Here is a 14,544-nt window from a genome sequence, read left to right as displayed (position 1 = left end):
TTATTACCTGTCTTGCATAGCGTGATGAATGACACGTAGAGCAAAAAACAGTGACGACAACTGACAATACAACTTATGAACAATTTAGCCACTGGTACTCAATAAGTGCTGAGGTTCAGAACCTAGCTTTTGCTGTGTTAAATGAACATCATACTTCTTCCTTAATGTTGCCAGGGAAAGTAAATAGCTATTGCAAATTAGCTGCATATGAAGATCATTTGTAGGAGACATGGTCGGCTGATCACGATAAGAGTTTTTTTTTGGGTTAGTGAACTTGTTCTTTTATCCGCTTCCGTTATTTTGTCTGTTTATACTCCTCTGATTTCACCAAGTTATGGGCTTTATGTGATTACAGCTTTTATGAGCACCTGCAGGCTAAAGCTGTGTACACAAACTCTCACTAATGAGGACTATAAAGGGGGTTAAAATTAATCTTAATCCATCTTAATCTGGTATTCCATAATCAAGTAATTCAAAGTGTAGATCGTTTCAGAAAGCCACTTGTTAAGCATGGAGTAACTTTTCTAAGTTACAGCCTGGTTTATGCCCTGTCTGGAACACTGGTCCCCAATCTGCAGCCCGTCGTCAGTTTGATTTCTCCTAAATGTGGTGTTGAAAGGCAGTAAAAGTCCCGTTAGCTTTCTCAGAGTGCAAAAGCGCTGTCAAAATGATATAAAGGCGTATACCTCAAACCAAATTCATATCCGTCTCATAACTTTTAGGGACAGTCCCTTGCACCCTCTGAAAATTATAATGTTGCTTCCACAATGACTTGGAGTGCTTTCCCTTTCTCTATCTTTTAGTGATTTATATCAAGTACTTTATGCATTGATCAGTTACATGAGATGTGACAGACCAGCAGGAAGTTAAACTGCTCATGGTTGTCATGGTGAGACTGAGGCCCCGTTCAGACCTGGCATTAACATGCATCCTGGGTGATCCAATCACAAGTGGACAGCTGTACAGGTGTGAATGCACTCAAGACTCATTGAGATCCGATCACTCAGACCACATTCAGAGGTGGTCTGGGCAGCATATGGCCACATTCTTTTAGCAGTGTGTACGCAAATGTGTCCTGGGCCACATTAAGAACCACCTACTCAACTGACGTCCCGCTTGGATCCGTGGAGTCTTACTGAGCATCTCATGTTAATAGACAGACGTGAGCGCTTGTCTGCCTCGCAGCATGGAAACGGCTTCTGTGCACTATAATGCACCTGTTGGTACAACTGTAAAAACTTTATAGGCTATTGCAACTTATCTAAATAGGGTATATATCTAGGCTACATACTATCATACTAGGCACGGGAAGTGCATGATTATCATACTGTCGTTGATGTGTCGGTGTTTTTGTTCAGGTGCTCTGCCCGCCCGCCCATTCACTTGCTCTCAATGTACCCAAATTCATGAATATGTAGGATATTACTACAGACATTCCTGTAATCAATGTCTGCTGTATTAGCCATGTGTTTACTTTATGTTTATTTGCATATAGAGCGGGGAAGTGAGATCCGATCACAAGTGGTCACCCAAGATACGTGGAGACGCATTCTAATGCCAGGTGTGAACAGAATCACTTAGAGCTGTCCACTTGTGATCGGATCACCCAAGACGCATGTTAATGCCAGGTCTGAACTGAGCCACTGACAGCAAGAACCAGCGAAGTTGAAGAAGTACTTAAACATTTGTAACTTGTGATCAAAAATATTCTTGCACACTCCTCAGCTGATGAAATAGAAAGGAGAAAAGTGAAACTCCAAGTCTTTCCAGTAACCGTTTTACCCCCCTGCATGTTGCAAGGCAAGGTAGTACGTGAACCATACCTTGCTAGTCTACTACAGTGTTTGTTTACTTCTTGAAGTTACCTCCCTGTGCCCGCTCTACTATAGAGCTCATGGTGAGACTTGTGTTTCACACGCTGCTGCTTTGTGCTCGGCAGCCAGTGGGAGGGAAGCGAGTGAGCGAGCAATGAGTGACTGACTGTGTTTGGGAGCATGGCAGAGAACTGGAATAAGGGAGGGGAAAGGGGAGGCTTGTCGTGTGTGGGAGGCCAGTTTAGATTGGGATTTGGCAAGCTTCTGCATGAGCATGTAAAAATCCCAAACCCCTTTCATCCTCAGTGCTCCCAGGAGACGACTGCGCTCCCTCTGTTGTTGATGGTGCATGTGGTCAAGATGCTGCTTCCTCGTCTCCTCTTTTCTCTCATCTTCACCCTCCTCCCACAGCCCTCCTCCTTTTCCCACTCGTGTTTGCTTGCTGGCCTCGCCTGTGCACCCCTCCCCCGCATCCTCACTCCTATGTTCTGCTTGTTTACATCTTGCTGTGCAGTTCACGAATCATGTGCGCATGTATGAGCGTGCGTGCACATGAACCTGTGCAGTCGGCTCTCTGCGTGTTGTGATGTCATTGACTGCTACTCGCACTACCACAACGAGTCAGAGCCGGCCGTTGGTACGCCGCCCCCCTCCGCTCTGCAACAACACCAACCCAGAGCAGCAGCTTGCTCAGAGAGGAGAGGTTGCTGGTATTATTGGGAGGAGAGGGGAAGAGGAGAGGGAAGCGTAAGGAGACGAGGAGTGGAGGATGCTCAGATCAGTGTTGCCTGCCAGGATAAACAGCACTATTAACTGTCTGTTATTGTGGTTTGTTTATATGTAGAACAGATGAAAGAGACACATTAGTGCTTTTAATATTTTTTTATTATGGTGTGCGTGTTTCAGACACATTCAGGCATCAATTATTCACATGGCAATGTGTGTAACTTAGCTGGTGCTAATCAGTTTGCATGTGCACACACTTGCGTGGACTACACTTGGATAGCAGCTGCTCCACAAACTGGGCCAACGAGACCTCAACTGCATCCCCACACGCTGCTATAAATAAACATGATTAAATGACATGCTCACCTCCACTCTTAAACACACACACACTGATTGCAAGAAGTAGTGGCACGGATCAGGATTGCTGAAGATGTTAATCATCCTTTAGTGATGTTCTCTGTTGCACATCTCAAGGCTTTACTGAGGCATGAGAGGAAGGATTGATGTACAGTCTGAGTCTACTCATATCACATTTACAATTGCATCCATCATTTCTGGATCCGCCACCACCATTGAAATGAAGTCACAAAGAAGATTAAAACGTTCAAGTCAGTAATTTAATAAGTAGAATATCAAGGGCCACTTGTGATGTATTTGCTTACATGTGTTTCTGGGATATAGCATGTCTTTGTTGTACAAAAACACAGCACTTCATTGACTACATACTGTATAATCTCTCAGGTTAGGTTCTCATATGCCTTTTGACACACATGCCAGATAGATGCGTGATGAGTCTTTGTTGGTGCTCCTTCAATATGTTTATAATCACTTGTAAGTGATAACTGATAAGTAATAACACCTAAGTTCCCAGTGGAAGAAAGGGAACTCATGGAGCATGTGACACAGTTGTGTTTGTCATGGAGTGACAGGTGAAAAACGTTGATAATAGTTTATCTTTTGAGGCAACAAGGTCAGACTGTCAAAATATAGTACGCTATAGTATAATATCTTGCCAACTATTTGATGAATGAACTGGATGAGTATAGACCTTCATAGTAAGGGTAGGGGAAATTATCGATACAGCATAGTATCTCAATATTTTTTGTTGCGATATTGTATCGATACACAGATGTCGAGTATCGATCTATTATTATATGAACTATTAGCATCTTAAAAATCAGAAAGCTGACTGTAAGTACTTCTGAGACTGATGAGAGTTTAACCAAGGCTGAGGATATACATGTAGGCAACAGCATTGCCTTTTCCTCTGGTGCCAACCTCAAGCCACACGTCCCATTTTTTGCCTCTCTAGTGGAAAGGACGTAAGCTGATGTGTAATGAGCATTAAAGCCTCACAAGGCTGTTAACATGGTTATAGAATATAGGCCTCATTTTCTTTAACGTGCCTTTGCTCTGGCTGTCTTTCTAGCTGTCTATGTATGACCAACCACCTTAGCATTTTACTGTTCCCTCAGGGAGCAGGAACGCAGTGCGACTTGTTAGTCACCCAGAAAGATTTGGTCGTTTGCAATTCAAACTGTCTGCTGTGGGTTCTCCTACTGCAGGCATGTCATCCCAAAAGCCAGAGAAACATGAGAGCACCAGAGTAAGCCAGCAGGCAAAAGTGAGATTGAGGACATCATTATAGCCTATAGCCTGGTCTTCGTCTGAGTCTGACTTCAAAAATGACTCAAGTTTTGCACATCTAGGCCAACTGACAATTATGTGCCATGACGGATGCTGTAAATTTGACCTATTAACCAACATAGCTTCTTCCCTGTATTTTAGCATTATCGTCACAAAACATTCATAAGTGTTCTTTATCTTTTTTTTGTAGGAAGAAGCGTTTGGAGGTTTTGGACCAGCTGAGCAGAAAAGAATACAGAGCCCGTCAACAACCCCTTCAGGTAAAATTACTTACAAGTAACTCCCTACTGGTCCATCAGGGACCTTGTTGTCTCGAGATGCATGTACAGGTTGTCTATATCTAATGCTAACTAAATGGCTTCTGTTTTGTTCTCTTGTTTTATTAGCGGGCCCACCCATACAGGAGAAGAAGCCCAGAGGCCGGCCCCCACGGGCCCTGACTGCCCAGAAAGCTGCTGCAAGTCTACCTTCCCCCTCCTCCCTTCCCTCCCCCACACAGGCCAAACCTGAGGGCCCTGAAAGGCCAGCTGAGAAGGTGAAAAGGCTGCCTGGGAGGCCACCTGGCACCGGGGAAAAAAGAAGAGGTCGACCTCCGTCTTCAAGTAGCAAGAAAGCTTGGAGTACAGGCAGCCATGCAGCAGGGGAGGACGGCAGGCAGGCTGAGTCGGGCATGGACACAGAAGAGGACAAGGCCAGAAAGGGCGCCAAGAGGACGCCACTGGGCTCTGCTCAGTCACATGACACAGAGGCAAAGCCTCCCAAAGGTGGGCGGGGTGAATCCAAAGTTACCAACCTGAAGAGGCTGAGACAAACTAAACTTGCCCCTCTCAAGTCGCGGCTCAAGACTTTGCCTGGTGTACCCAGACGCAGACGCGGGCGACCGCCCTCAGCTGAGCGACTTAAAGCTGAGGCGGCAGCTGCTGCCGCTGCTGCTGCTGCACAGCTGTCTACCTCCATTGAATATGGGGAAGGGAAACATAAGCCCTTTAGGGTCAGAGGGGGGGATAGAGGCACAGAACCACACACTCCTCAGCAGTCCGCGCTGAGGAGTGTGGACGGGGCTGAGGACTCTTCCGATCCACCTGCCTCCCCGTCTCCCTCAAAGCCAGGCAAGACAGTGGGCCTCAGAAAAAGCCCTCGCCATAGAAAGCCCGTCAGGATTGTCCCCTCTTCTAAACGCACTGATGCAACCATCGCTAAACAGCTGCTGCAGCGCGCTAAGAAAGGAGCGCAGAAGCGACTGGAGAAAGAAGCCGTGGCCATCGGGGGTAGTGGGACGGCAGCCATTGACGCCGGCATCAGGAAGACCCAACTGAAGAACATCAGGCAGTTCATCATGCCTGTGGTCAGCACCGTCTCCCTTCGCATCATCAAAACCCCCAAGCGTTTCATTGAAGATGAGGGCAACTTTGGAACCCCGCCACCCCATATGAAGATAGCACGGTTAGAAACAACCCCCTCATCTGTCTCCACATCTGCCCAGCCCACCTCCACCACCTCCTCTTCCCCCTCTCCTGCACTGGTCTCCTCTACACCTGCTGTTACCAGCACTGGCACCACTGCTCCGACTGACTCCCTCCCCCCTCCTCCACCTCCTGCCCCTGTCCCCACTGTTCCATCAACAGCTGCCAGTCTGCTCAACAGCAACAGCAACAGCGCCGCCAACGGGCGATTTAGCAGCAGCGCGGCGTCTTGCGGCTCAAGTGCAGTATCGCAGCATTCCTCCCAGCTCTCCTCTGCAGAGTCTTCCAGGTCCAGCAGCCCCAGCCTGGATGACTCGTCTTGCGACTCCCAGGCGTCTGAGGCCACGCAGGCTTTATCAGAGCCAGAGGATCACTCTCCGTCCTCACAGGGAGAGAGGGAGGCCAACCTGTTACACAGCTCGCGGCCTCCCTCTCCTCCCTCTGAGCCGGAGCTGGAGCACGGGTTGGCGGAGAGGAGTCGGCGAGGCCGGAGAGGACAGGGGGTCGGCCGGGGAGGTCAGGGCCAGAGGGTGAGAGAGACTCTCACCACTGGGGCAAAAAAACCTATCATCAGCCCACCAACAGGAGTGCTGATGTCCTCTACACATGTAAATTCCCAGCAAGCTTCATCCACAGCCTCCTCCTCTTCTTCACCTCCACCTCCCCCTCTCCTCACTCCTCCACAGCCTCCCCAGTCAGCTTCCTCCAATACAGCTGCTATTAGTGAACACCACTCGCAGTCACCCTGGATGACTCACCCCATCCCTCCGTTCCTGTCTGGACCGTCAGTGCTGTCCGGCTTGTCGGACAAACGAAGCCGCTCAATTCTGAGAGAGCCCACCTTCCGCTGGACGTCCCTGTCCCACCCTGGACACCAGTACTTTTCCTCAGCTAAATACGCCAAGGAGGGCCTCATCCGCAAGCCCATATTTGACAACTTCCGTCCTCCCCCTCTCACAGCTGAAGACGTGGGGCTGTTGCCCCAAGGTGTCAGTGGAGCAGGGGGAGCCGCTCCAGTGGTGTTTCCCGCTCCAGGCAGCGGAGCAGGGTCGGGGACTCGTCTATTTGCCCCTCATCACTCACACTCCCACCACCAACATCCCTCTTCAGCCCGCTATGATGCGCCGCAACAGAAGCGCAGCCCGTTGCTTCGCGCTCCACGGTTCACACCCAGCGAGGCCCACTCTCGGATATTTGAGTCTGTTACCCTGCAGTCGTCTTCTGGAAGCAGCCCTGGCTCTCTCTCCCCGCACCAGACGTCCTCCAGCTCCAGCAGAACCTCGCGGCGCAGGAGACGACTGATCTCGGCAACAATACGCGGCCATCCACGGTCTCCTTCCCACTCAATGACCAGACGCAGCAGCCAAATGGGAGGCCCGATCTCTATGGGGAAAGGCTCCTCTGAGATGTCTGTGCTGACAGGCTCTGTCTCCTGTAGTAACCCCAGCTCTTTGCCAGGGGTTTCTGCAAATCCACTAGCCACTAGTGCCTTAACTCCTCCTCCTTTCAGCACCTTCTCCACCGTATCCATGGGCCTGGCCCCACAAGCGACACCTGATAACAGGAGAGGGCCTGCTGGAAACCCGTCTCCTTTGTCAACTACATCATCCACTTCTTCCCCACTCTTCCCTCTCTTTCCTTCCAGCGCCCAGGACACAGGGCGAGGAGCTGGGAAAGGAGGTAAAGAGAAAAGCCTGTCAGCTCCCCAGGAACCTGCTCCAAAGGAAAAAGAAAGGGATTCCGAGAAAAATCGAGAGAAAGAGAAGGAAAATAAGAGAGAAGGGAGGAAGGATTTGGAGAAAAGAAGTAAGGTTTCTACACCAGATGGCTCCCCCAACGCAGCTTCCAGCCTGTTTACTGTGGATGGGAGGGACTCCGAAGATGCTCTTTTATCTATCGCTCCAAAAAAGGCTCCAGGGAGAAAAAAATCGACATCAGTTGACATGGTTTCTGACACTGCTTCCTCAGAGGTGCGTGGGCCCCATTCCACTGTTCCCATGTCCATTGCTAAAGGACGTCTGTCAAAGAAAGGCAGACCCTCTGAGAAAGGAGCAGAGATGGAGGATGGGGAAAAGGAGAAAGAGAAACAAAGTGCTCCCAGCCAGCAGACAGCAAGCCTTCCAGGGCAGCCAGGCAGACAACAGCTCCCTGTCTCCTCTCTTGGATCAATGTTGGCACAAGCAGAGAAGCAGCCTGTGACCGACAAGCGGGTAGTTGGACTACTGAAGAAGGCCAAAGCCCAGCTCTTCGAGATAAAGAAGAGTAAGCTGAAGCCTGCAGAGCAGACGAAGGGCCAGGTCAGTTGTTCTGTTCATGTCTTGCCGTTGTAATTATTGTTTCTCCTCAACAAAGCTTCTCTGTTTCTCTCGTTCTCATCATATAGCCACAAGCAACTGACTTATACATGATGCTTTGAATATTTCCTATAAATAGAAATCAGTGTTTGTACTCAAACTGAAACTTGATAATAGGAAAGTCCCACGGAGGGTGTTCCTCAAGGGGGAATTCTGTTAGCCTCATACATTATGCAGAAAGCAGCAATGGCTGTGCTTTTGAAAGCATTTCCAGAATATACTCTGAATATACTAATCTAAACATTAGATGGTTGTAGGCAGTCATTGCACATTTTCAAGAAAAGAAAAATTCCCTGGTTGAACTCATCATACCAACCACTAGCATTGACAGGAACTAGCATTCCTCCTCTGCCACCTCATCATCACCATCATCATCATCCTCATCGTTATTAAACATTGTGCACATGTGCAGAGATAAGAGTTTTATTTGGTTCCATGAAACATTCACAACAAATGAATCCTAAAATGTCAGCTTGTTTCATTGTACATTTGTGGCGGTGTATTTGTTATTGTCATGAAGCATGCTCTTCAAATATCTGTCTCACTTTTTGTGGTGCTGTGTTGTGTTGTGTTGTGAGCAGGGTCAAGAGAGTGACTCGTCAGAGGCCTCAGTCCGTGGTCCACGCATCAAGCATGTATGTCGTCGTGCAGCTGTGGCTCTCGGCCGTAATCGGGCGGTGTTCCCTGACGACATGCCCACACTTAGTGCCTTGCCCTGGGAGGAGAGAGAGAAGATCCTATCTTCCATGGGAAATGATGGTAAGGCCGCTCAACTTACCTCTCATTTGACCTGCATGTGGATTACAACCTCTTGGCTGTCACTCTTAAGCCTTGGACATACTTTCCGTGTTCGGTCATCCTGGGTCCGTGTCGGTCTGGCGTTCCACTTATGCGCATTTTCTGATCCACTCTCCATTCTAGTTGGTAGCGGTAATGTACCATAACTTTGTTTGCTAGGATTTCAGCGCCATTTGGCCATTGTATTACTTTAAAGACGAATTATATAAATGTGGGGTAACAGCGGATCTCCTCGCACAACCTCTCTTGAAAACAAGCATCCACTTTTTTATCTTCTTCTTCTTCTTGGCAAACCAGATAGAGGTGCATTAGCCACCAATTAGACTGGAGTGTGGAACGAAACTGGAGCATGCTCTGTCGGAGTGCTTCCTATGCATACAGTCTGCACGGTCACAAATTTTGGGCTGCATGCAGACGTCCACATAGGAAAATACTGAATAAGAATTGATAAAACTTCACACAAAACTTGCCTGATCTGAGTGGGGTCTTGGTTAGCACCACTGCTCGACATAGATATTAAGTACATTTGGTAAGGTGATGTGTTTACAGTTCAATGTAAAGCACTCTGACGTACAGAACAGTCTGATCTTAGTTGAGCGTTTGTTATTTATGACACAACATCTGTGCGAGTCCTGAAAAAGTTCTGCAGCATGCGGTGACGACAAACTAATCACAGGAGCAGAGAAATCCAGTCATCAATGAGATGAGAGCACAAGTACACAGTGAAGTGGTGATGGAACGAGCAGAGTTTGGCTGCCCCGTTCCTGTTATTTTTGACTGCTTTCAGGCCATGTTGGAACATGTGAAATGTTGCGAGGCCAGAGGCCCTGATGTCAGCGACATATCAATAGCTCAGTTATATCATTCCCATGTTGGCCTGGTCATTTAATCTGAGCACATCTGTGTTTTAGACAAGCTCCTGGATCTCATATATTATGTTTGACATAGTGGATGTATTAAAATATATTTTAAATTGAAGTATTTCTTTCCATTGAAACTCTTACTGTTCACACAGCTGAGCCTTGTTTTTGACTAACTTAATTTAGATTTTTACCAAACCTTGAGCCATTGAGCAAAGAAAACAGGGTATCTTAAAGGAGATTATTGAAAATATTAGATATGAAGTGCTATAATTTAAGGATATATACTGTATGGCATATATAATGAGTCTTAATCCAATGTTTTCATTTGTTAAATTATTGGCTGAATCAGTTCAGCTTTTTCTCCTTCAATATTATAAATTTATAATGCTTAAATGTGCTAAACAACCCTGGTGAGTCAAGCAAATCCTGTACAGTGGAAACCACTTATAGTGATCACAGTTACATTGATAAACTGCTTATATGGATCAAAAGGGACAGAATCATCCCTTTACAAATGCTGTTTATATAATTTGCTTATAGTAATCAAGTAGTCTGCTAACAGTGTTCATTATGGGTCTTTTCATACATGACAACATATGATAAAAAAGGTAAAACCAGGGTAATTCTTTTTTTTTTTTTTAACTTTACTCCAATGATACTTTGCCTCACGGTAACACGTCTGCCTCCGGCTGATTACCTGAGGCTGATGCTGCGTGCACATTGAAATCATAACGGGAAAAAGAAAGTAATTTTCTCTCCATGAAAAAAGGAAGTCTCCTCGAAGCTTATGACAAACTGCAGAAAACAAGCCAAGATGCAGCAGCAAAACTTGGTGTTCCCTAGGCTACCTCGTGTTAGTCTACTCAAACAACGAGATACAGTTGTGGCTGCTAGTGACGGAGACTGAAAACGAATGTGCACGGGGAGAGCACCTGTGGTTGAAGCAGCAACCGCTGTACCATTGTTGTTTTGACACAGCCAATAACATTCAGTAAATAGAGAAGCTGTCTGTTTCATTACTTTATACAAATGTCAATTAGATGGGAATATAGATGAGAAATAAAGAAAAGAAATTTGTCTTACAGTGATCAATTTGACCCGGACAGATGTGATCTCTACAAGAAGTTTCCTCTCTACTACTGTGTGTCAGTAATGATGATCTGTCTGTGATGTATCTCTTCTTACAGACAAGTCATCAGTAGCAGGCTCCGAGGAGGCAGAGCCTCAGTCCCCTCCCATAAAGCCACGGGAGACACGGCAGAAGGCCGTTCAAGAAGCTCCTCCCAAGAAGGGGCGTCGGTCGCGACGCTGTGGCCAATGCTCAGGCTGCCAAGTTCCAGAAGATTGTGGTGTCTGCACCAACTGTCTCGACAAGCCTAAATTTGGAGGAAGAAACATTAAAAAGCAATGCTGCAAGTGAGTCCGGGCTGTTTGTCGCAATAGAATATTGTAATTATTAAGCAAGTCTTGAATAACATTTCATAACAAATATATTTTTAAGAAATTAAAGGCTGATATGTGTCTCTGTCTACAGGATGAGGAAGTGTCAGAACTTGCAGTGGATGCCCTCAAAGATGTTTCTTCAGAAGCAAGGCAAAGGCAAGAAAGACAAGAAAAAGAACAAGCTGTCTGATAAGAAGGAGGGTCTCAATCCGGTAAAAGGACCGATCCCAGAGTCCGGCCCTAAACACACTCCTGCACCTCCAAAGGAGGAGCCTCCCCGCAAAAAGAGCGAAACTCCTCCGCTCAAATTGGGAGAGGAGAAGTCAAGACAGCAGCCACTGTCAAAGCAATCATCCCCAGCCCTCGCATCTTCCCCCTCCCCAGTTGAACCCTCTCAGGCGCCCGGCACAGTCACAGCCCAGACTCCGTCTCCAGCCCTCACGCCAGATGCCAAACTGCTCTCAGCCACGAGCAGCGTCAGCAGCAAGAAGGGACACAAACCGCAGCAGTCTGTACCGACCTCGTCCTCCTCGTCCTCGTCATCCTCCTCTTCCACTTCGTCATCTTCGTCATCCTCATCATCTTCCTCCCCGTCATCTTCAGCCCAGAATTCCCCCTCCCAGTCTACGCAGTCTCACCAACCATCACAACAACAACAACAGCAACAGCAGCAGCAACGGCCTCTCACCAGTCAGGCACCTTCAAAAAAAGATGCTTCACCCAAGATTCCTCTGAGCGAGCCCAAGAAGAAGCCCCAGCAGCACTCATCACAACAGCCGAGCTCAACTACAACCATTTCAGATACAGGTACAATTTTTGCGAGGAAAAACTGTGGCCATTTTCAAAGGGTTCACTTGACCTTTGACCTCAAGATATGTGAAGGAAAATGGTTTCTATGGTTACCAACGAATCTCCCCTATATAGACATGCCCACTTTATGATAATCACATGCAGTTTTGGGGCAAGTCATAGTCAAGTCAGCACATTGACACACTGACATCTGTTATTGCCTGTTGGGCTGCAGTTTCCCATATTATGATTTAAGCATTTTTTATGCTAAATGCAGTACCTGTGAGGGTTTCTGGACAATAATTGTCATTGTTTTGTGTTGTTAAATGAATTCCAATAATAAATATATACATACATTTGTATAAAGCAAGCAGATTTTCCCACTCCCATGTTGATGAGAGTATTAAATACTTGACAAATCTCCCTTTAAGGTACATTTTGAACAGATAAAAAATGTGTGATTAATTCGCAATTAATCGCGATTAACTATGGACATCACGATTAAATATTTTAATTGATTGACAGCCCTAATTAATATATAGTTTATACTTAACTCTATTCTTATTTGAATATTATGTCCTGTCTCTTTTTCATAGTTGAATCAAAACAGTTGAAGAAGCCAACTTCTCGCTCTGTTCCTCCATCTCCTAAACAGAGACCAAAAGACAAGGTAAGAAGTAGTCACTGTGTAATTGTTATCTAATTGCTTTTTATTTTATCATTTCAACACAATTTTCATCAAAACTTTGAATGCTCACTGTACAGATCACTTATATTTTCTGATATCCACCCTCCCCTGTCACTCTCCTCTTGTCCAATAAACACAAGAAGCCGCTGACCACTAAACCCCCCAGCAGCAGTACTTTAAACTGGCTAAGCACTCCCTCGACTAGGGGCCAGGCGAAGCCCAGAGCGCCCTGCGACGGAGTGCATCGTATCAGAGTGGATTTCAAAAGGGACCAGGATGTGGAGAAGGTGTGGGAGGCTGGCGGCCTCAGCCTGCTCACCTCTGTGCCTGTCACGCCCCGGGTGCTCTGCTTCTTATGTGCGAGCAGTGGAAATGTTGAGGTAAAAATAAAATGGTCATTGTCTTGAAACCGCTTTGTCAGAGCAATGTTTAAACTTATATTCTAATAGTCTCTGTTTCTCTCTATCTACAGTTTGTCTTCTGCCAGGTGTGTTGCGAACCGTTCCATCTCTTTTGCCTGGGGGAGTCGGAGCGCCCTCTCCAGGAGCAGTTCGAGAACTGGTGTTGTCGACGCTGCAGGTTCTGCCAGGCCTGTGGACGCCAGCACCAAAAAACTAAAGTAAGCCGTTCAGTACAGTTCTGTTCCTTTTGAAAGCTGCACACAAAAGCAGCTTAGTGTGGAGTGACAGCGTGTAAAGGCTGGAGAATCTTCCTTAGAAAGAAGCCTGCTAGCTTTGCCAGCAGACATCACTTAATCAGCTTCTTGGATTCCTGCCATGATTTTATTATTTAACTCAAGTCCTGTGAAGAATGTGCATGGTGTGAGCTTTGTATGGTTGTCACTTTAGGATTACGTATAAACATATTTGGTCTACACAACACAATCAAACGCCTGTTGGATTGTTTTGTCCTGTTGTTACATGTTAATAAGTTGTATAGATTTGTTGGTTATTGGTCATTAAACAAAGGCTGCAGATGACCTGAATGCAAAGAAATGGATTTCTTGCAACTAGAAATAAATCTCTACCTAAAGGGCATTACGTCTTTTATTACCTTGATTGGCTTTTATCTGAGATCAAAGAGCTGCCTCAACAGCAGCAGGCACTCTCTGAGTCATTTGTGGCATTGAGAGTCTGAAATCTCAGCTCCTGGTGAGGCCACTGAAATTTCAAATTGCTGCAGATACATAATATTTTGCACAATCTGTGCTAGATGATCTTTAAAATCCTACTTAAAGGTGACCTATATAGTTTCAAAGTTTATAATCGGTATTGCTCACCAAACATTAACACTCATTTTCGGTGTATTTGAGGTATAACTAATGTGTTGAGTGCATTTTCTTCCTCAAAAACATTTGCAAAGTGGATTTTTCTCAAACGTTTGAAGCCCGCAGTCTTCTTCCCTGCCTTTGCTGGTGCATTGCTATGTTTCTTGGCACATTACCGCCACCTGTAGATCAGTGGAATAGTGTGACACCGTTGACAGTAATGTGTAATGCATGATGCGTCACCTGCATGCGGATGCAAGTGCAATAAAACATATAGCTCCATAGCGCTACTATTGGCCAAAAACTCCACAAGGTACCTTTAATGCACCTTAAACATTAAGCACAGATTCATTGCCAGACAAATGGATAGAAAGTCTCATGAAACAGTTGTTAACTTGTCCGTAGCTTTTTTATTTTTAGTGTGTAAGTATGCCTTCAATGCTAAAATGCATTGACTGCATTTGCCACTTAAGTGGTTGTCTACAAAGCCTGCCAAGCTCTATACAGCTCACACTATAGCTGCACCGTAATGCCTTTAATAATGATGTTCTATGAAGTCCACGATGAATGTGCCCCTCAATAAACTGTAGTTATATCCCTGCATAAAAGTTTAGGTACACTGATCTTCTTTTGAAAACAGTCATGTTGCATCCAACACGTTCATTCATTTCAAATCAACGCCGATTGGCTAA

The 14,544-nt window shown here is 46.1% G+C and overlaps 1 protein-coding gene across 7 annotated transcripts in view; it reads left to right on the top strand.

Moving 5' to 3' along the window:
• Window positions 1-14,544, top strand: part of kmt2a (lysine (K)-specific methyltransferase 2A) — a 47,388-nt gene that overhangs the window by 9,962 nt on the left and 22,882 nt on the right. For 4 of the 7 annotated variants that reach the window (XM_037774608.1, XM_037774607.1, XM_037774605.1 and 1 more), the window contains exons 2-9: window positions 4,378-4,447; window positions 4,574-7,947; window positions 8,586-8,763; window positions 10,853-11,081; window positions 11,200-11,915; window positions 12,494-12,567; window positions 12,726-12,965; window positions 13,058-13,204. In XM_037774608.1, the coding sequence (XP_037630536.1) occupies window positions 4,378-4,447; window positions 4,574-7,947; window positions 8,586-8,763; window positions 10,853-11,081; window positions 11,200-11,915; window positions 12,494-12,567; window positions 12,726-12,965; window positions 13,058-13,204 (5,028 nt within the window). The remainder of the gene's footprint in view (window positions 1-4,377; window positions 4,448-4,573; window positions 7,948-8,585; window positions 8,764-10,852; window positions 11,082-11,199; window positions 11,916-12,493; window positions 12,568-12,725; window positions 12,966-13,057; window positions 13,205-14,544) is intronic. The other 3 variants (XM_037774610.1, XM_037774609.1, XM_037774606.1) reach the window with 1 other exon arrangement.

This window comes from Sebastes umbrosus, chromosome 7 (assembly GCF_015220745.1).
Source record: "Sebastes umbrosus isolate fSebUmb1 chromosome 7, fSebUmb1.pri, whole genome shotgun sequence".
Taxonomy (NCBI): domain Eukaryota; kingdom Metazoa; phylum Chordata; class Actinopteri; order Perciformes; family Sebastidae; genus Sebastes; species Sebastes umbrosus.
The sequence above is the reverse complement of the archived record's forward strand: the minus strand, read 5'-3'. Positions and strand labels throughout refer to the sequence as shown.